This window comes from Genypterus blacodes, unplaced genomic scaffold (genome assembly GCF_046128005.1).
Source record: "Genypterus blacodes isolate CSIRO-AG114 ecotype Tasmania unplaced genomic scaffold, CSIRO-AGI_Gbla_v1 ptg000007l_1, whole genome shotgun sequence".
NCBI classification, from domain to species: domain Eukaryota; kingdom Metazoa; phylum Chordata; class Actinopteri; order Ophidiiformes; family Ophidiidae; genus Genypterus; species Genypterus blacodes.
In genome coordinates this window covers 5207501-5231229 of record NW_027466821.1, presented here as the reverse complement: position 1 = coordinate 5231229, position 23729 = coordinate 5207501, and the positions used below count along the sequence as shown (strand labels likewise).

Here is a 23729-nt window from a genome sequence, read left to right as displayed (position 1 = left end):
AATTAGTTTATTTTTGATGGAGAGACACAACATTCATTAAGCAGATGAAAAAAAAACGTGATTGTCAGTGGTCTTTACAATCAAAAAGGAACAGAGAGCTAAAAATATGTGATCATAAGCTTTTGTTTCGACGCCCACGGCGCTCATTCTGTTCCACGCGTCATCTACAGTCTCATTTTCACCTCAACATCTGTTCTGGACTCACTCTCGGTACACAGCACAGTAGGATGTGAAGCCATGGTGGGATCTCAGTTTGAACCAAAAAAACATATATTCTTACAATTTTGTATATGAAGGAAGTTCAAGTGGAAGTAAAGTGGAAGTAAAGTCATGCAGCATAGTGGAACGACCCCTGAATGACCGTTACTGGATCCATTCCACACTAGAATCAGTCATATTCATCAAGGTGAGTGAAATTCATATACAATCATTCCCAAAGAACGATACAAATTCAATCATTTTTTTCAAAAAAACAAGGAAAGTGAAGGGTAGTGTGTATGAAAATATGAGCAAGAAAGGGGAAAGGATAGAGAGAGATGGAGAGAGAGAGAGAGAGAGAGAGAGAGAGAGAGAGAGAGAGAGAGAGAGAGGGAGAGCTGGAAAAAAAAGACAAATTCTGCAAACAAAAACAAACCAAAACAAAGTCCACAAAAGCCATGAAAAATTAATATAAAAAGGAAATGTTGTTCCCTCGAGAGTGACAGAAGTCGCAACCCACAGAGAAGAAGAGTTGAGGAGGTGAAGATGAAGAAAAAAGACAACAGGCAACCATGTAACAACCTTGTTTCCTGTTCGGCTCGCACTTCAATCCCGCCGTGTGTACCTACGGCTTATATGCTACTCACCGGTGGAATGGATCCACTGATGGGGCCCGGGCGGGAAACAGGGTGGACAGAATGTGTGTGTGTGTGTGTGTGTGTGTGTGTGTGTGTGTGTGTGTGTGTGTGCGTGTGTGTGTGTGTGTGTCTATATACAGTGCCTTGATGTGTGTTCCCATACTTGTGTTTGAAAGTGTGTGCGTGTGTTGTCCACCCACGCCTGTCCTGGTGTGTTTGTGTGGAGGCCCAGAGCGGTGAAATGGTTGCTTGACAGAACCCAGTGGTACTGATTCATCGTACTGTGGACCCGCTCACTTTTCTTTTTTGTCTCTCCTGGTGTTCATGCTCTTATATGCACTAGTTGACTTTCTCCATCTCTTCTCCCTCTCCCTCTCTCTCTCTCTCTCTCTCTCTCACTTTCCCCATTCATCCCTCCCTCTCAGCCCAATCACACACAATAATCACCCATTTCCAAAGCCACCCATCAGCTGTGTCACCAAGGCGACCTTGAGCAGCAGGCTGCTGATTGGCTTCTCTGTTGATGATTTGGAGGTTGCGAACCCCAGCTCTTGGAATTAATGGACTCTGTCGTGAGACTACAGGGCGCCCGACACATGCACGCCCACATACACAGATGCCACTGCTGGTAATAGACGGTCAATGGGAGTCACAGCCTTACAAACCTAATTATGTGAACTAATGGCATCGTCAGCTGGGGACTACACACTTAGACACACGCACACACAAACATATGGACTCACTCAGTGCAGCAGAGTTCATACAGCCACTAAAAAGGAAAAGTTAGGTGTTTTTGATCCTAGATGAACATAAAGGCAAAGATGAGTCCGGTCAGCATCAGGTAAAGGTCCTGTGACACTGAAATACGCAGCTCCCGTGTCAAACTTGTATGCAAAGCAAAATACACCACACACACGTGTTACACTTCAATGGCAGCACTTGCCTATCTGTAAGAGATATAACGCTTCAAGCATTTTGTCATGAATTACAATCCCACACACACATGCACAAGGCCACACAGGGGCAAGATGACAGCAGGAAATGGCTATGATAGCACAAATACACACATATATGCAAATGCAATATTTACGACCTCGGCTCCGGTAGAGGAAGCTTGATTCCTCTCTTAGTTTCCATCACACAGATTGGTCTTGTTGAAGACGGAAGATTGCTCTTTTGAGCCAAACAAATATTGTGATAGGTACTTTTGTATATCTTACATACTTCCTGGCTCTTCCAGGAGAGGGAATCTCAATTTAAATTTCGTCTACCAAGGCTTCTTCCTTTTCCTTATACATTAAGGTTTTGGGAGCTTTTCCTTGTCTTCCTAGAGGCTGTGGCCTGTAAAGCCCTTTGAGACACTGTATGTGATATTGGGCTATACAAACACATTTGACTGCACTTGACTTTTAGACTACAAGGCAGCAGATGCTCTCTAACATAGATACATACTCATTAAATGTGTTTGTCCAGACAGGCCAGGAACGCTCCAAGGAAGCCTGAGGAAATACTTGTTGTGACCTTAGGCTTTCACTGCCACTAGATCTGGAGATACAAGGTTTTTACTACTGGCTCCTCTCTTATATATGAGTTTTTGAAGTCCGTGTGCTTTACTAATTTTTGACCAATATGCCAGAAAGAAACCTTACAATACTTGGGTCACGATTTGGCAAGTGTGCACAAACACTGTGAGCTAAACAAACATAATCCAAAACAAAGGGTGCTTTATATGCTGAACTTGTTTCTTAAGAGCGTTTCACCTCATGAGAAAAGCTGAAAGCTGTTGAATTTATGTTTGGAATCAAATGAAAACAGGAACCAAGCACTCAGGCCAAGATCTACAAAGTTTAGGTTATCAGCCTTTTTGAATTATACATTATTCATTCAGAGAAGGAGTCGTACCTGTGCATTTCTTCAGGCTGCCAGGTCGTTTCCCGTGCATCCCCAGCTTACAGTTGAAATTCTCCTCCCAGAACTCAGCAAACCAAACATTTCTCCTGTTGTTGGACAGCGAGCGGCTTCGGAAATAGCGATCGAATGCTGCGGAGAGGAGAAAAAAAAAGTTAAACTTAGAATATAAAAAAGGGACATTTAGTCTCCATAATGTGAGGAAGCCAGGAGCGTCCTGGTTGTGAGCTGATAGGACACGGGTGCCGTAGGGGTTAAGGACTTGAATTCAACTGAGGCTGTTGGCACCAATGGAAAGACTCGCCTCATAGTGCGATTACACAACACGTCATGTTTTGTCGGGAGGGCAGCTTAATCGCATTTTTGCCTTTAATCTCGGTATTGAGTGTGTGTAAGCGTATTGAGCGAGGCAAAGACGTCTACAACTGAACTTCTAGGAGCCTGCTGTATGTCCCTGCTCTGACAGAACACTGTCACACTCACACACTCTGTTGTTCCTCTGGGTCTCAGATATGCCACGGGAAGGCTATAAAGAAGAATTTACACTTCACTAAGTCATTTTTGACCCTACTGGGAATCTAACACTGAGCAAAACATTGCAACTGAACAAATAGACATGGAGGGTTGGACGTTGGCTTAAGACTATCACAGTGACTCATGGAGCCTGTGCCCTGCCTGACTCACTGTAAAGCTGACGTGTGGCAGCATTGATTAATCTCCTCTGCTGTCAGGGACGTAGACCATGTTTGCGGAGGGGTAGCTCGGGGACAGGTTGTTTCATTACGTACTGTATGTAACTCAACAGGTAGAGCATGAAATCACCAAGCAAGGCTCCAGAGGGCTCCAACTGTGATCACCCCGTATAAAAATGTAGGCACTTGTGACACTGGAAGGACTTTTAAAAAATGTAAACAAGGCAATGAAAAGATGGCGAGGGCCTGAGTGGTTCAGCACCATGGAGAGAGACACATATGTGGACTGTCGTTGCGAGATTCAGCACCAAAGACAGGCATGGAAATGAGAACTGGCACTGGAGGTTTCAGCACCATGGAGAGAGATAAAGGAAGCGCCATTCAATCCTGTTTACAAGCGTGGAGAATTCGTCCAATTCGCTATTTAATTTAAAGGCTTTAGAACTTCAGAAAGACCTGCGTAAAGTTTTGAATTAGAAGGTGAAAACTAAACCGTGAAGTGTGATTTGCTTGCTTGAAAGAGAGAAATCCATACCGAAAGTGGAAAGACTGCTCTGGAGCTCAGGCACTTTTCTATTGGCTACAACAGCTGTCAGTCAAATTGCTGGCGCCAGGAAATGTTCCCTATCTGTTCTTCCTCTCGCCTTATCTTTAACTTGATGTACGTATGTAATGTATGTGTGTAATCAATACAATTTGATTACACACATACACAAATTTCTCAAACACATGCCATCACTCACTGCCTGCATCTGTAACTACATCACAGATAGGTAACTAGCTAACTCTTTGTTTTCTTCACACACACACACACACACATTCTCTTACCATCCACAGATGCTCGTTTGGGAAGAATGGTGATCGCTCCTTCTGCCACTCTCTCCTGGCCAATCACAGGAGAGATCTTGGACCCCCAGCTGTCTGAGCCCACCCACAGAAAGTGACCCGTCTGGTTGTTTTTTCTGGCCGCATCCAGAACTCGTCTGAGGAAGAACGTGAAGCGAAAAAGTGAACGTTATTGAGAGGAGTTAGAGGAACAACACTGGTGCTGCTGCTGCTGAGGCTTTGTGACCTTTTGAGGTGTCCTTGATCAAGACAGTGAGAGCCTCCCTCCACACTAAAAGTAAACTGCTATGGGATAACAGCCTCAGCTAGATGATAAAAATGTAAAGAAGGAAGAAACACTTGATTAAATGAAGGCTATAACTACATAATGAAATAGCTCCAGCCGTGCCTTCTGATTAGCCAAAAGGCAATTCAGCACTAATGCGATTTCTACTCCTGTCATACAATCTGTCGCCTGGAATCTACTACAGTACAACAGAAACTTCCATCCACAATCCCCGTTGTTACTCTTTCTGCACAGAGGTAAGCGGATATATAGTAACCTTAACTAAACCAAAGCGGACAAACTTAACAACATGGAGAACAGGCAGACAGGTAGTTGTTGAAGTGCACAGCACGTACCGAATGTCGTCCTCATTAGCAAACATAATGATGGCCCTGGCATTGGAGGTCTCCAGCAGCCGTCTAATGATCTTGTCAAACTCCCCCGGATTGGGCTCCCTCGGGATCTTCAAGGACTGGGCAATGCACACACCACCTGTGCCACAAGGAGAGATGGAATTCATGTCTTTAGTGATTGATTTACATTTGTCTCAAAATCACAATTAATCGCTGTATTCACAACAGGCAAAAGGTTCTTCTTCACTTCTCATCTCTGGCCTTCAGGTTAAATGCGCCACTGCAGTGAGCAACCAGCATCAGGTAAGACGTGTTTAAAATAAGCAAGGACCTCATAGAGTTAAAGAGCGAGGTGTCGAGGAGAGAACAGAGAAGCATAAGGATGTATAAAGTGGAGCGGAGGCAGTTGGGGACAAGAGCGAATAAATTAATGGTGTAAGCTCGGGTTTGTGGAGAATATAGTAGCAGGAAATGACGAAGGTGATTAGTCAGGGATAATGATGGAAAAAACAGGAATAACAAGGAACTCTGGAAGAGCGAGGAAACATTATTATAATAATTCACTGTGTAGCAGGAGAAATCTGAAACACTGTGCACATTCTATGCTCTTTCATTTCCCATTGTTGAAAATAACAGGAAGACGGCCACACTAATAACATTGGTTATCATTCACAATGTGTCAGTGATAATGACAATAATGACTCACTCTCTCTCTCTCTCACACACTCTCACGCACGCACGCACGCACGCACGCACGCACGCACGCACGCACGCACGCACGCACGCACGCACGCACGCACGCACGCACGCACGCACGCACGCACGCACGCACGCACGCACACACACACCATATTGAGGTGTACCTGGATTTCAGTGCTCACTGTTTGTTCAGCTTATTGTACCAGCTGCTTAACAGCACACCTGGATCTGTGTGTGGGTGTGTCTGTGTGTGTGTGTGTGAGAGTTTGTCATTGTCATATAGTACATCTGTTACATCCAGTGCAGATAGTATGACTCATCATATGTCTCTATGCCTTTTTCGTATTTCTTCCTTGTGTTCTGTTGTCTAATCTCTATCTATCTATCTCTGTGTGTGTGTGTGTGTGTGTGTGTGTGTGTGTGTGTGTGTGTGTGTGTGTGTGTGTGTGTGTGTGTGTGTGTGTGTTGCTGTGTATGAAAGACCAAGTGCGTGAATGATGTCCCCTTTCCTCTTTGGCTGTTCCAGCCCATTTATTGAACATCTGTACAGTCTGTTGCCTTCATTATATCACTCCCCTTAATCACCCACACTTGCATTCATACCCACGCAGACACAAACACATCAGCGCATGTGACTGTTAAAACAAATACTCATTAGCCTGAAATTAATAGTCTCTCAAGGATAATCACCAAAGTGACAAAATGGGCAAGTTTTCGGCACTTGCAGCCCCCTTCCCACATACACACACATGCACACACACCCCTGAGATGATAAAGAGCTCATATACAAGCTCAAGGATAATCACCACGTTGGCACGCTTCTGTACGTAGACACACACATGTATGTCAGAACAGCAGGAGAAGGAGCATATGGTGTACTGTACTCACTCAGCACTGATGGTGGCATCCTCTCTCCCCATTGCCCTTGTTGCAGTGTAAAAGTGATTAAATCATCTTGTGTTTTATAGCCTGCCTGCCATCATCAATAACTGTCCCTGCCGAGAACAGACTTCCCATAGAAAGACAATATTGAATGTCTGTATGTCTACGTGAATGCTCGCGTACACACTCGCACTCACACGCACTCATACGCAACCCTTACAAGTCAGTGTCGTAGCCAGATTCACTGCTACTTCTGTCTTTGATGTTCCAAAAAAAAAAAAGAAGAAGAAGAGCCTATTAAAGTGGAAGCAGGCTGTGCGGTTTGCTCGGGAGAAACAACTTCTTTTCTTAATCACTCACAGAACGTCTTGCTGAAAGTAGCGTTTGTAAAAATAAAAAGGCGTTTCGGAAGAGAGACGGAGGGATGATATAACGTCAAAACCATCACATGCCAGCGTGCGCTGCTGCACAGAGACGAAAGGATGTCAGTTTGAAAGGGAGAAAGACAGATGACAAAAATCCCAGATGAGAATAGCGAAGACATTTCCATTGCTGTTGATTCTCTAGAAGGTTTCGACACCGAGATAAAGACGCTTCCTCCGACGAGATTGTCAATATCAAAGAGTGTAGCTGTGAACTACAAATTCCGGTATTGAATAAGCTGAGGAACTGGGTAAAAAAAAAAACTACCATTGAGAAGGTTAAAGATTACTGTGCGATACAATCAAACAACTACTTTGCTGCCAAATCCAAGAACTGGATAATGTTATTGTATGTCAGTTTATTCACAGATACACACAGCACGAGGGTTGACTGATGTGTTCCAGGGTAATTTATGAAAGACCTGAATAGAGAAGTCATTTTCTTTTCAGTAAAGATAGGCTAAATGGGTTCCAGCAAAAGCCTTGTTCATGTTTTGCATAGATCAGGCTCAGAAGTTATCAATCAACCCTTGTGCATGTTGCAGTCTAAATCACACCCACACTGTAGGCGGGAACGTGTGCGCTCAAGTGTAGGAGCGAGTTCATGCGAGTCCACAAAATCTTTCTAATTTGGCCTGTGGCGTAAAAACAGCATAATTACGAGGGAAACGTCACATCACGCGCCGGGCAAAATGATATGAGAGAAGCCGGGGATGGTCTTTGTCTGGGACGGATAAAAGAACTGTCTCCGCCGTATTGGATCACAGTAATAGTCTCTTTATTGCATAATTTAGAAATTGTGCTACAATCATCCTCAATGAGCAGATTGAATTACGGTCTCTACAAAACACAGAGCTCTCAGATATCTGTAATAACCTGATTATTGCTGCTACGTGGAACGTGACTGAGACCAAACTCATTGTGTCTGTGTGTGTGTGATTGGAAGTGCGTGTGTGTGATTAGAACAGTCTATGTGTGTGTCTGGAGGTGCCGGTGTATATATAGGTGCAGGTGTGTCAAACGATGAGATGGAATTCAAGAATATTCGTAGTAGTCCCTGCATAGGATTGTAGACGTGTGTGTGTCTGTGTGTGTGTCTGTGTGTGTGTGTGTGGGAACAATCTGCATTTGGTAAAGAGAGCACACAGTGATAAATTTAATGATGCGTGTGTTCAGTGCTTCTCTTAATGAAACACTTACAGTTGGAAATGAACTGTTCTGTTTGGAGATTATATTCATTCTGTTTCAGGATGCAAAACGTGACCGTCTGGACGTTTAATTAACTGATCTGATCTCCTCCCACTCGACACTCTCTGCACCACTTCATCCACCCAACAACACACACGTGAACGGGGAGAAATGGCTCCTCTCTCTCTCTCCGTGTTTGAGTGTGTGGCCTCTGTCATTTCCCTCTCACCTCTCTCAGGCTCGCTTTTGCTCCTGCTTCTCCAAAAGTATAAAAGTACATTAAGAATTCACCCCAGCACTGGAAATGTCTGTACAATACTGCAGTATTTTTAGTAATAGTACATAAAAACATCAAGCATGACATCAAACCACAAGAAAAGAGACAAAATCTTTACATGCGCCTCCTGTTTCATGTCTTCTTACTGAATTAATTGATTTATCTCTGTCTCTCTTCCTCGCTCCCCTGCTCTCTCTTTACAGTCATTTTAATGGTGTGCAGCAATCGCTGCATGTCGCTTCATCGTGTATCCAGTCGCACACAAATGCTTACAAGGCATCACCAGCTTAAGCATTTAACAAAATTAAGGGAAAAGGCGAAATCAAAGTCTGCTGAGAAAATTAATTTCTTAATCCAGTTAAGTGAGCATTTGTTTGAGAAAGCCGCCTACTGTTCTCACCCCCACATAAATACCTGCAAATATACCGTTACTATGGGAGGATTCTCACAAATACACACACACGAGCGCACACACACAGTGTTTTTGACTTCTTTCTTTCTTTTCAAACCTCATTAGCACTGCTTTAAAATTAAAAGTTGCCCTCTGCTTTATTATGCTTTGTTCGTGGCTTAGGGCGTTGGGCTTTGAAGTCAGAGATGTGTATGTGAGTGTGTGTGTGTGTGTGTGTGTGCACATGTGCGTGTGTGCATGTATGCTTGCCAATTAACATTAGCATTTGCATGTGTTTGTGTGTACTTCCCTAACTGCGTGCGTGTGTGGATTAAGCGGAGCGGTAAATATTCTGTTGTGTCTTTTTGCTGTGAGTTGAAACTTTCCTCGGGCCTTGTAATGAATCATTGACGACACCCACAGAAACGCTGTCCTGAGAAATTTACATCCTCCCATTAAAATTTGCCTGAAAGGACACAGGCCTTACCGACGCAACTGGGCTTGACAATTTAAAGCCGAAACCTGTAAAGATCCTGCCAAAACCTAAACCGAGCAGGGCAAATTAAGCGTGAAATTGTTGTTAATCCACTGATAGTGAAACACTGATAAGGTTACCGGGCAAAACAGGCAAACATCTTAATTTATAATTTGATAATAAATGACATCTCCTCTTACGAGGTGGTTTCCTTAAGCAGTGAAGGCAGGGCGAGATAAAGCTGTGAGTCATGCCTCCACAGGACTGTGTTATATCACAGTGTCAATTGAGGCAGCAGTTTGCATCAGCTTGTGGGTATTGGATATTCACGATGATCTACTGTGCACATAATAAAAGGTTTCCAAATGGGGCTCGGGTAAAATACATTAATTTGTGGGATTATTTTAAAACCTAATTCACAATCTAGCCCCAGTATATTCTAGTAAAATGTTGTAATACTGTTGTATCTGCTGGAGTTATCCTTCATTCTGCATCTACTTGTTTGTACTTGTTGTTGTTGTACATGCAAGTTGCATCCTACAGGAGTACTGTGGTACTACTGGCTGTAGGGAAGAAGCAGTGGCGTGTGAATATGAAGGAAAGGTGGAAGTGAACATCGTGGCACGTGATGGCCCCATTCTTTCACATGAATATTGCAGTAACCCTAGTGTAGTAGCAGTAGTATTGGTAGTGGTAGTGGATTTTCATTCACAGCTGTCGTGTATGTACTGTATGTTTAAAGATTTTAGATCCGACCACGTCCTATATAAGCTCATTATCAATGTGTTGCTGTTGTGATTAATGGAAAAGAAATTGCAAAATTCAGGATTGCAGCAAGACCTGTTTTTGAATGCAAAAATCACAAAAAGCAAATGTTGATCTCCTCTGGGGTCTGATGCTGATGTGGAAAACCACTTGTGCTGTACAGGCCAAAGCACAGACTGAACCATGAACACATTCTCCTTTCTGTATGTGTGTGTAGGTGTGAAAGAGAACAAGAGAAAAGAACACATACTGGGAGTAAAGGCTTTGGGACTGGGCGGAGGAGTGAACAAGGAGAAACAAACACAAGGGAAACAGAATGTGAGCAAGCATCTGTGTGAGAGTGAGGGAGGATCCTGGCCTTTTAACATCTGTGTCCATCTACCACCAACCCAGTGTGTGTGTGTGTGTGTGTGTGTGTGTCTGTGTGTGTGTGTGGGGAAAATGTGGATGTGCCTGTCGTGTGCCTGTGGTGTGTGTGTGTGTGTGTGTGTGTGTGTGTGTGTGTGTGTGTGTGTGTGTGTGTGTGTGTGTGTGTCTGTGTGTCTGTGTGTCTGTGTCTGTGAGTGAGTGAGGGGGCGGGGACCAGCAGTGGCAGGCCAGGTCTGTCTTCACCACAGGAGCCTGGCAGTCTAGCTGAAGTCAGCACTTATCTGGGTCTGAGGGGAGACGAGTGGACACCCATGGCGCACAATGCCTCTCTGTGTGTGTGTGTGTTTGAGACAGAGAGAGAGAGAAAGAGAGTGAGAGTGAGAGTGAGAGAGAGAGAGAGAGAGAGAGAGAGAGAGAGAGAGAGAGAGAGAGAGAGAGAGAGAGAAAGAGAGAGCACCTGCTTGTGTGTGTGTGGGGGGAGGGGGGGTCAGAGGGGAAGGAGGAGAAACCAGTGAATGACCGCATGGAGAATACACAAAATTCAATCTAGCATTTCCATCTTTTCCACCTTGTGGCCAAAAAAGGAACATCATGAGGATCTCAACATCCCTCAAAAGCACAGCAGCACTACTAAACTACAACATTTACTGCAAAAATCAATATTATCACGAGTATTTTCTGTATTTTACCATTGTATACTTTCTTCACTAAGAGCTCCTATAAAGTGTTGATAAGTGTAACAGGAGACTACTTCATTGACTTCACTGGAGACAGGAGACTGGTGAGTTCATGTCTCCATCGAGTCGCCTGACCTCCTGCCGCCTGTCACACATCACCAATACCTCCGATTAATCCGATTAATCCTGCTACAGAAGGGGGGGTGGGGGCAGATAAGGCAACATGGAGGGAATGTGAAATTTGCGGCATGAAAAAGGATGGAATTGGGGAGCAGATATGGAGAGATGAAGGGGAGACGGAGGGGAAGGATGGAGGGATGGAGGCGAGGAAAGATGGGGATAGGAGGCGAGGGAGGAGGGAGATAAGCAAGGGATGATTGGATGTCAGATCGCAGATAAAAAGCACAAGGTCAACGCTAAGCTCAGAGATCACAAAGAGAGAACATGTCCACTTCTCTCTCTCTCTCTCTGCAGCTATCTCTCTCGCTCTTTCTCTCTCTCTCCCTATCTCTGACTTCTCACTGTCAATCTCCCTTCGTGCTCCGACCCCGCAGCTAAGATTCTCCTCCCTCTGACGGCGGAGTTTTCTCTTATTTTTCTCTCTCTCCATCATCCCCTCCTCTCTCCTCTGTTTCTCTCTTTCCTACACACACATACACACGCACAACCACAAACAAACAAACACACGCAATCTTAGAGTAATCAGACATCCAATTACAGCAGTAAACTCAGACGAGGGCAATGTGTGTGCTTGTGTGAATATGTGTTGTGGGGCATGCACAGACACACACACACCCACACACACTCTCTGATCCTGTCAGAAGCAGGTTTCTCCCCAGGCCAGGTTACCCTGCTGTCCTCCAGTCCATGTCTTATCTGAGGATAACGGAGCTTACATGAAGGAACACAAACACAGAGAGAGAGAGAGAGAGAGAGAGAGAGAGAGGGAGAGAGAGAGAGAGAGAGAGAGAGAGAGAGAGAGAGAGAAAAGGGTTTATGTACTAAAACAAGTTGTGGAGGCAGGTAAGATTTGTATACAGTACAACACACATATAGTACAACAGGTGACAAACCTGACGGGATAGACACACAGATACACACATATACACACCGACACATACATACACACACACCCCTTAGGATAAACAAGCATTGCTGCAGGGATATGATGTTCTATCTTTCCTGTCGTGCGTCACATTCCGCGCAGGGAAAGCGACGGATGAAATGTCATTAAACAGCTGATCTTTCCTGTGACCTTTCCGCTACAGCTAGCCGAGCACAACTCCATTTTTAAAAGCGAGAAGCAGGTTTCCTTTTTCATCTTTCAAAAACGGCACAAGCATGTCCTAAAAAAAACACAAGGCTCCAAATGTTCTATTCAGTTTCATAAATTATTCATAATTCACAGTGAATACTGACAAAGATAAACAGTTGTACCTATAAGGAAGCATCACACTTCACAATGGCTCGAGCAATCTCCACAACCACACACACACAGACACATTTCATACACATCATACACACCTGACAGCAATAACCACTATCACAGCAGCAGTGAGCCAGACAGTTTCTCAGCTGGGCCGTAAAACTGCTGTAAATGGAGCTGGATAGCAGTGCACAAGTACACATCTACACACACACACACATTCTAACAGTTTATCAATGCCATATAGACACAATCAGTCACTTGGCGGGGCACAAAGAATGGCATGTGAAATGAAAATTGTGCATGGGCCAGTTAATGTATTTAATGTTAAGTGGCAGTCACAGTGTCACTAAATGGACAAACGCACATTAACTGTCCAGGAGGAAATTCATTGATAAGTCAACACGCCGTGCAGACGCAGGCGGCCAATCATGGAGCCCATAGATACCCAGGCGAGTAATTTGTTCCTATTAGAATGTGCCAATGAACAGAATATACGGCCGACATTATGGTTTTTGAATAGAGATGACCGCACAGGCTTATTGCTGCTGATAGCATCTGCGTGGGTAAACATGACGCCTGAATTGGAATGGAAAGAAAGTGAGTGGCTGCCTGTGAATGCATTAGGCATTCTGCTTGTGCATGCGCGTGTGTGTGTACGTGTGCACTTGAGGACCCCTCGCACCTGACACTGGCAGAGGGCTATTGTGTGCTATGCTAATGTGTCGCCACAGCGAGATGGGCTGGGATGGTAACAACATTGGCAAGCTCTCCCTCTTTCCCTCCCTACTCTCTGTCACCCTTTGTGTCAAAAAAATGGATGGATGGATGGATGGATGGATGGATGGGTAAGGGGGAGCATTAAGCTGCAGGGGGACAGAGAGTGAAGAGGAGGTAAGGGAGTGTGAGAGGATGAGTGATTTGTTGTGTTGTTTTTGATTGCAGACATCTTGGAGTAACTATCATGTCGCACTGTAACATTCATTTGCCCTGATGTTGTGTTACACACACACACACACACACACACACACACACACACACACAGAGTCAGAGCAGGACGGCTGGATGAATCAACCATCGACACATGAAACACACTGTCACACTGACTGACATAAATTGCTGCATCTGTATGCATTTCATTCTTTATGACTGTACACAGCCTCATTACTACAATGTGTGTGTTCACCTTCTATTTCTCTACATCATGTGCTACAGTGAACTTAGTGTGTAATCAAATTGAATCGCCGTGATGGTCTTCTTCAGCGGCGTGTGCTGGCGTGTGCTGTTTTGGTCACGTTGAATGGCTCATTCTTTGGCCCGGGTGCTGTGATTGCAGTATTGCCGTGGCTAATGCTGCTCCATGCATAGATTTCGTCGGATCAATACGTCTTGCGCATGAAGTATTCTTTATGTATCGACGTCCCCCCCCTGTTCCTTTCAGCGTCTGTGTATTGAGTGCACGGTGTCAAAGGCTTTGGCAACAAGGTGAAACTGTAAAAGCGGCGGCGTGTGGGTGAGTCGGGAGGAGCTCTCTTTTCACGACATATTCCTATGTTTTCCTCTAATCTGCAACCATTTGATATCAGTGTGTCTTGGCCGTGAACCGGAGTGCTCTCTTAGGGAAGTGGCTCCTTGCGAATGCAAGAGAGCAATGGCAACTCAGCACAGGCCAATTTAGGTGTTAGGTGTAAGATGATGTGGTGTGAAGTGCAGAGGGAAGGTAAAGGAATGAGGTGATTACTCCTGGTTGCAGCCCCGATTCCGCAGAGACCTCCTGACGATGTGGGTTTCATTAGTCTAATGCAACGTCCGACTGCGACACAGCCGAATCTGGAAATGACACAACAAAAACTTCCCACACCGCTTTGTGTGCTCACCTTTAATTGTGTTCCGAGCAGTGGGGCTATTAATATTCCAGACAAGAGGCGGGGCGGCAGGGGGGAGGGGGTTGTTGTGCCTATAATTCTTTCAGTTAAGGTCCTGAATGCTCAGCTCATTTCTGCAGCTCACAGGGGTTTATTTTGGATTACAGGTGCAAACATGGCTGGCTTTCTTTCGTCTGAAACTCTTTGCTCTTTGCTCTGTCATGGTGACAAGTGACAATTCTTGTTTAATATCAAATTTTAACACACATTTTCCAAGCTGTTTTAGTCACTTGCTGTTTTCTACTTTCCCCATCCTTACCAGTTTTGTCACAGGGGCCTTTTTTCGCAATCAAAGCTCTCTTCTGTCCTTTTGCAGCCGCTTTGATTGTCACTCTATATTTGTCTTCATCATAATGGCCACTCTTTTCCCGCCGCCTCCCCTGCATTGACCCCTCGCCTCCGTCTCTTCCTAGTTTTATCACATGTCAGCGCGCCGCTTACACGCCGCCGTCGCCGCCGCAGCTCTGACTCATCCCTGCCTCCAACACGCATCCTTTCTCCTTCCCACCGCTGCCAGGTATCCAGTCATGCTGTCTGCCTGCATCTGTCTGTCTGCACTCCAACTTCGCCTCCCTCCTATCTTAGCTAGCTTGCAGGCGGCATTGTTAGCCTCACCGTCTCTCCCAGGAAGTAAAATAAGTAGGGTCGTTCTATTTCCCTCTTCTCTCAATTACACTCGCTGCATTCAAAAGAACAACAAAGAAGAATCCTCACCATCTGGTTGATCCGTCTAATCTGTCTTTGCTGCCATGTACATAACATTGGCTGTCTCTTTACTGGGCAGTGGACTCCACAGTCAGAACATGCACTTGCACACACTCTGCCTATTAGTGTGAGAGTAAGACAGCAGTTAAAACAGCACCATTGTGCATAAACCTATATGCATTATACAGCAAAGGGTGAAATGGTGTCTGTGTGAATACTTCTATGGCTTAAATGCAAATTAAGCAGGATTTTCCTCGAAAACAAGTGACAATAACAATGATTATAGGGCACCAAAAATTGTATAGTGCCACTGTAAATCAGTCTTTAGTGGAAAGCCTAGAGCCAATTTGGACCAATTAGACAGAGAAAACAGAGAGACAATGATGTTTATTTACTTAATGTATGTTATGTGTGTGTACATGCTGTATGTGTGTGTGTGTGCGCTGCACCGAATTGTGGAGACGGACAGAGAGCAGTGTAGCAAAAGGGCAGGGAGACAGAGTGGAGTGTACTGGCATTTACCTAGTACTTAATAAGGTGTGTGTGTCACAGACAAACAGAGGGAGCAGACAGCAATACACTCCGAATGGGCAAATCCTGCACACACATGGGCACACACGAGGAAATATCAATGGACAAACAAATGCCAGATGGAGACATAAACAGACAGAGGTAATAGACAATAAACACACACACATGGACACACAAACACACTTTCAACTCCTGCCGGTCGAGCGTGTCGGCGGGGACAAACCCCTTAGAGAGCTCGACCGATCCCTGACTAGAGATTACTGAGGGATCACTGAGAAGAGAAGAGAAGAGAAGAGAAGAGAAGAGAAGAGAAGAGAAGAGAAGAGAAGAGGAGAGGAGAGAAGAGAAGAGAAGAGAAGAGAAGAGAAGAGGAGAGGAGAGGAGAGGAGAGAAGAGAAGAGAAGAGAAGAGAAGAGAAGAGAAGAGAAGAGAAGAGAAGAGAAGAGAAGAGAAGAGAAGAGAAGAGAAGAGAGAGAAGAGCATCATTATCACCAGTCTCTTGGGGTAGATTCGGAGCCTCTTTCACAGAATTTGAATAATGTTGTCATGGAAATGAATATTCCAATTACAGTATGTGGTTGTAAAAAGAAGACGAAGAAAGAAGAGTCCTCCTTTTGTGTTTGGATATTGAGCAGGCATTCGTGGAGACTCGCAGAAGACGGAATCCCTGGAATGACTTGTACCTGCAACGTGCGCAATTAGATTCAGATTTGAGGGAGAGAACCCATAGATCAAACCGGCTCTTGTCCAGGGTTACTGGTAATTTCTCCCCGTGGATTCCTCGCTGGTGCGTATACGTGCGTGCTCGGAGTGTGCATGGTTACAGTTCGCTGAAATGTTTAGCCTGCTGATAAATGAGGCCTTGGTTTCATTATAGTGACAACATCAATTTCAATGAGTAAGATCTGTCTATTTCTGTGACTGCGTATACATGAGCTGCGGGCATTGGGCAATGGGAATTAATGTGTTTTCTTTTCCTTTTGTCGTTTTATTTTCTCTCCGGTTTCCATTAACCCAGCGATAAATGTCACCCCCGGTCTCTGCTGGGTGTCCTCTGACCTTGTGATCCGGGACGTGAGAGACGGAGCTGCTCCTCCGCGGGCCCCCGTGCAGCTCAGGGCCAATCAAGTGACCACATCACACTATTATTTCAGCCCTCTCCTCTCCTCCGCGGGGGTGTCAGTGCCCAGCTATCGATCCCGTCCTTTCCTTAATACCACCTCTCTATATTCATCTTTACTCTCCCACTCTCTGCTCCCTGCTGTCTCATTTGCTCATTCTTCCTCCCTCGTCCCTCCCTCTCCCCCTCTCTCCTGCTATCAACACTGACCATTTCACTATATCTCTACCTCCATCCACCAAACGCTCCTCTCCTCTCCTCTCTCTCTAACGCTGCATCCATCCATCCCTTCCTCAAAGGCCCTTGCGGCCAGGACTCCATAATGAAATCTCTGCGAGCCTTATTGTGTTGATTAAAGCTGTCAGAAAGGGGCTACGAGAGGAAAATACAGCTGGCAACAGGGGAAAACCAGGGCTCAATGTTTTCCAAAGCCGTTGTTCCAGTTACTGTTTAGTCAACCTTTCTTTCTTTCCACACACGCCATGTTTTTGTAGGAAGGCAAGATGCATGGCAAGATATGTTCAGTGGCCTCCTGACCTCAACTTAATGTAATTCTGTCAAATCAGATCTGCCTCTGAAGCTGATCCCCTGGAGCTGTTTAATCTGCTGTAGAATATATTGTTTACATTACGATATTGGTACATTATAATAAATTAGAATGTCCACATGCACTGTTGCGTATGTCACTGTTTATGCCATTGTGCTGTGAATATGCAATGAATTCATTTGTGATTTCTTTTTTTAACGTAATGGCACGCCGCCGTTCTACTGCCATCACGCATCATTCATCTGCACATGATCAGGGACACAAACTACACTCAGCTGTCAAAAACAAAATTTACAAAAAGAACAAGCTAATATAAAACCCAAGAAATGGATGAATAGTTAGACTGTGGCTGTCAGCTTACACTTACGTTTCAGACATTATGTTTGGTCCTCCTCAGTGGGTTTCAACAGGAAGGCCCAAACATGATGCTCAGACCGCCATCCTAAAATGAGTCCAAAAGTCAAAGCAACAGCTGTCTAACAAAATGCCGGGGGGAGTTCAGGCGAAGAACGCAAATGGGTCTGGGAGAGAAACAGCAGCGGCTAACAAAGGAGGTAGGAGAGAATTTCAACTTGACGATAAGAGCACATTAGAGCCACCAGAGCAGCATGATATGGCAGAGACGATATGATTCAGTGGAGGAAGGGAAGTGTGGGGTACTATATGGTTTTATAAATCAAATAATACAGAAAATATCACCAGAGGGTTCCTCCAGTACCCCAGAACAGACGCCTATATTTTTACTCAGTCGTGCGGTTCTGAATAAATGTACAACATTTACTCCATGTTTCGTCTAAACTCACCATTCCAGCAACACAGGTTCGCTATATTGAATATGAAAATAACACACAAAGGCATACTGACTAATACATAACTGTTTAATGATTACTGACACATACATAACTGTTGACAAATTGGAAATGTGCTCCATATGTCAGCACCGACCAGATTATCTTCAAATTTAGTCAATGAAAGACCAAATGGGATTTATTATGGACCAAGGATGTCAACAACACCCACAATGGTCAACACAACGTAAAGCATCAATTTTAGGAAACATACAAGCAGAGCCAATGTACAAATGCTGTAAGTATATATTCATATTTTGAGAGAGAGAGAGAGAGAGAGAGAGCGACAGAGAGAGAGAGAGAGATGGACACAAAGCACACACAAAGCACACACATTAGCATGCCACCATGACTAATATAAGGCAGAGCTGGAAGGCGTTCCCTGCAGAGGCTAACCATCTATTAACATTACATTAACAGAGACGTGTCTGACAGCTCGACATGGCTGGATATCAAATGTTTCTCTTTCAATTACGAAGATGACAGAGAAACCACGGGCAATTTAGCTGGACAGCCACAAGGGGTCCTGTGAGGAGGTCTCGCAGGCAATCTGAGTGGGAGCTATAACAGATCAGCTAGCAGGCGGCCCAATTGGGCGAGAAAATGAGTTTGAATTTTCTCAGTTCATTATATGAGAACAGTGGAAAACAATCAATACTACTGTCACTTTGTCAGAAATTAAAGAATTGCTGTGAATAATTGAAATTTAGGGAACGAGTGCTCATTATGTGCCTCAAAACGCAGAGAGCGCAACATTTCAAGGAACATTTAAAAAGCACAATGCCCCGAAACAACAAGAGAAGACAGCAGTTTTGGGTTGTGCTTTTTTCACCCGCCAGTCAGTCGAGAATTCAAGACTCTCTATCAAACTGTGCTCAGGAACAAATAAGAAGCTATGTTCTCTTTTCAGCGGGTCAGCAGTGTTGTATCGGTAAGTAACAACTTTTAAAAGTCAGATCGCCAAAGTAGATGTCCTGCATGACAGAGGCTGATCTATTGATTGGACGACTATAGGAGTGTCCTGAGGAAGTACTAACTGCAACTCTGCTTAAAGAAACCTGACAGGCATTGATTCGGTGTGTCATGAAGGATGGAATTCTGATAAAACCACTCTTCTCTGAAAAATAAATATTTCAAAGAGCAGAACAGGTATTAGACATATATTGTGAAGAGAAATCCATCCGTTTTTGCTGCGGACCGTATTGTGCTATTTTGCCTTTCACCTCCTTTAAGAGCGCCTGAACTGCTTTGTCCTCAGCTGACATGAAACATGCCAAATCCTCTTGAGGCCAGTATTGAGATACGATATGTCACTGTTGCTTGCACATTTGAGACGGATCAGGCTGCAGTTATCACTTTGCAACTAATGGAGGTTAGATAGAAGATACATGATGGCTGAGGGCTGTGATGCCGGCTCGGGATTCATTACATGATGGTGGTCTAAACAGCCGGTCAACTGATTCCCACCACAAGACAAATCAATAACTTGATCAGAAAGTCATTTTGGGGGTTATTGGTGGTCTGGGTGCAGGTTGTTTATCTGAGGTCTGAGGTACAGGAAAACACATGACCGGGCCATTTCTGCAACAGCCTGAATCAATGGGAGGATGATCAGGGGAGATATTGGCAACATGAGAGCAAGATGAGCAATACTCTCCTCAGCACAAAACAATTGATAGGCAATCTATCTCGGCTACAGCCTAGAGACAGACACTTGCACACACACACACACAAAGGTGTATTGTGAGATACAACACAGCCAGACGAAAAAATTAAGAGGTGAGCACATCCACATTACAGCCACCTGTGCTCAGATGTACTTTTATGGGGCTTTCACAAAACAATGGCTGCTTGCTCGTGCATCACGCACGGTTAAATAAGACAAAATACAAATCAAGCATGTCCGGTTTAGAAGCTCATCAAATGCCAGGATACAAGTTAATCACAGACATCTGGTCAGGGAAGCGGCATCATAAGCCTGGTGATGAAACGCACATGAGACACACACACACTCAAAAACACTGCTAATGTAAAATGTGTACATACTGTAATACGACACACACAGATCCGCAACGCTGATACCTAAGTTAAGACATTAACCACTGGAGTCAATGGAACTGCGAGTCCAACTTTGTCTAGGATTACACGGGCGGGCCACAAATCAATTGGCTTGAGGTCAGGGAGAGAGAGAGAGAGAGAGAGAAAGAAAGAAAGAAAGAAAGAAAGGGGGAGAGAGAGGGAGAGAGAGAGAGAAAGACAGAGGGTGATTTCCGATTCTTCAGAGAAAGCGTAAAATCTGTCTCCCCTGGGCAGCTCCAGGCTAGTAAACACAGGCAGAGGGAGATAAGGTTTGAAAGACAGATACGGGAGAGTGACAGAGTGATAGAGTGATGGGGGGGGGGGGAGGTGGACGGGTGACGATGGAGGCTTGTAAAACGACATGAGATTCATTAGGCATTCACACGGTGCACAGGAGAACCCAGATGCCTCACAGTAAAAGAGAGAGAGGGAGAGGGAGAGGGAGAGGGAGAGAGAGAGAGAGAGAGAGAGAGGGAGAGAGAGAGAGAGAGAGAGAGAGAGAGAGAGAGAGAGAGGATTAGATTATAGATGGGGGGAGGAAGAGTTGGACAATGAAAGGGTAAAAAGGGAAAATGGGACGCAAAGCAGAAGGCAAGATGGCAAGAGGGTGAACTGGGAAGAGAAAGCATGGGAGAGAGAATGAGAATAAGAAAAAGAGAGAGAGAGAGAGTGAGTGTGTGAAAGCATGAAAGAGAGAGAGAGAGAGAGAGAGAGAGAGAGAGAGAGAGAGAGAGAGAGAGAGAGAGAGAGAGAGAGAGAGTTTGTGCAAGACGGCAAATGACGGATAAGAAGAGGACAGAGCTGAGAGACATCAAACGAAGAGAGGGAGCAAGATGGAGTGGGTGAGCGTGTGTGTGTGGAAGATGGCGGATGGGGAGACACAAAAGGGATGAAAGCGAAAACAAAAGGGAAGAAAGTGGAGGAAAGAGAGAGAAAAAGAGAGAGAGAGAGAGAGAGAGAGTCTTGAGAGAGCGGGGGAACCATAAAATGCCAGCTGTATGCCACTGCAGTCTCTCCCCTCTCATCACTGCACTGTTTGAGTTATCACTGTGTCTGCTACCTGACACACACACACACAGACACACACACACATATGCAAACACACACACACACACACACACACACAATCCTCCACCCATTTTACAGCATGTTCACTGATTACTTGGATCTCCTCCACAGGTCTTTATGAGCTAGGGGTTGCTAGCGACTGCAACATTTACTGGCGACTTGTGTGCATGAGTGTGTCTTTTGGCATGCACTAATGTGTGCGTCTAATGTGTGTGTGTGTGTCTGTGTGTATTATGCCTGGCCACGTTCCCTATCAAGCTGAGTTTTTAATATGAGTTCTACCCTTTGGAATCATAAAGCCTGAGGGTACAAATGAACACACAACTCACATGACACCTGTGTGGTAGAACACCATTGTGAACCATGTCAGGGTCCAAACTGTTGTTGTTACAGCGCCACCATCAGGTCGACTGATCTTTGTTTGATTTTTGCATAAGTAGTGAGCGCACATGACCACCAGCTTCAGCTACAGTAGAATACTTCATTCACTCAAGATTCTACACTTAACATTTTATGACACACTTGGCGGCAAAATCAAGAAATGTAGTTTGGTGCAAGTGGGCGTGGCCTGTACGGTTTGACGTTGGTTAATGCAGCGCCACCATCAGGCTGGACCGGGACACACATTTCATGGATTCTCCCCTGGAACCGAAATCTGTGTTTTCCTGTTAACCAGGTTGTTAGAGTGTTACTTTACCTCCCTGGGCAGGTTGAGATTAGCTCAGCTCTTCCTCTCAGGCATCCAGCTACAGCAGCATATTGCTACTTGGTGCATAATTACTTGAAGAACACTCACCTCACCCAGGAAAAATATGAAATCACTTACTCATCCGCAGTGACATTTTAAGTACACAGATAAGATTTAGTGCAGCGAACCAATAAGAAACCTCACAAGGGAAGACGTGAGGCCACTTAGTCACTAATCACCCGATTCCTTCACACTGACAAACGTAGTGATCAAGTGTAATAATGCGAGCGCACAAAAAAGCCACTGGCACATAAACACACACACACGCACACGTGAATGTACACACCTGATGACTGACACTGCTTGGTCTTATCAGCGGTTCCCACAGGCTTTAGGTCTGTTTCATTCTGTCTTATCTTAATAAGGTTGGTCTTAACTCTGAGGTGATGGACTGCACCTCTCAAGCAAACACACACACACCCACACATACACTCTACTTAGCTTTCTTACTTGCTCTTACACGGTCGCCTTCACGATCACATACACACTTTCTTCCCTATCTCTCTCTCACACACAAACCTACACATCCACACACACACACACACATACACACACATACACACTTCCCGCCTTATTTCAAACAGATTAACTGTCTTGCCTAATGAAGTCTTTCCTTAATTTCTCCTCGGCAATCTCTCTGCCCATGTCAAGGATGAGGATCAAACTTTAACACACATTTTCCTCTGCGTGTTTTCCTTCATGCCATTGTCCTCTTATTTTCACACATATAGGATTTTTCATAGACCTTGGGGGAACTAACATTCCTGGGAAAATGACAACAACGTCGACGTTTAGAGGCATACAAGGAGGCGTTGCGAAGGGTCCTCCAGCCCAGTTGGTGGCAGCAATGTCAGAAAGTGCTGTCAATGTCACCCAATGGAGTTGCAACTTCAAAAATGGCCCCAAACACCCAAAAATACAGAGAATATGAGATCTTTTTAACTGGATCTGGTTCTGAATTTGTATTATATTGAGTTTTTATTACATCTAGACTCAGTTTGTTGACATTAAACCCCCAAAACTACAGATTACAACTTGAACATGAAATTTCCGTTCAGTACCTCAGCTACAATTACTGCGTCATCAAAAAGTGGGTTACTGACATTTAAATCTGGATTTAGAATCATCTCACTTTTTTCAACGCCATGTTAGTTATCTCCTTTCTTCTCTAATTAGGTGTCATTTGTCACACGTCTTCATACTAGCAGAGGGACCCAGTAGATTCATTAGAAGCAAGTGCCATCTTATTATCCCGTTATTTCATCTTATTTCGTTTGTTATTTCTTACTTTCCCTTGAGGAAAAGCCATGTGCTACCTTGTGGCTGTGCATGTTTCAGTAGAGTAATTGCAGCGAGGCGACCGGCTGAGTGGCGAGTTAAATCACAATTTCATGTAATGAGATATAGTTATGAGGAGAAACGTCCCCCTTCCTATTCCTCTCCGTCCCTCGGCTGATCTGACTCAATTCTACGGACTCTCCGAATCAATTTATCGCTTTGCTGTCAGTGCTGCTCATTCTTCTTTTTCTTCCTCCTCTCCATCCTTTACACTCACCCCCTCCTACTGTCAATCCCTTGATCTCTTTCCCTCTCTGTTGCACCAATCCTCCCTCCCAGTCCTCCATGCATCTTTTCCCAGCTCCGATTTACTACATCTAAACCTCCCTCCCTCCTCTTTATCGCTCCC

General features: G+C 44.7%; 1 protein-coding gene across 1 annotated transcript in view; it reads right to left on the bottom strand.

The window, feature by feature from the left end:
- The window catches only part of grm8a (glutamate receptor, metabotropic 8a), a 154066-nt gene that overhangs the window by 40701 nt on the left and 89636 nt on the right, over window positions 1-23729 (bottom strand). Inside the window, 3 exon segments of the mRNA XM_076150122.1 lie at window positions 2739-2876; window positions 4265-4419; window positions 4904-5039. Coding sequence (XP_076006237.1) covers window positions 2739-2876; window positions 4265-4419; window positions 4904-5039 — 429 coding nt within the window.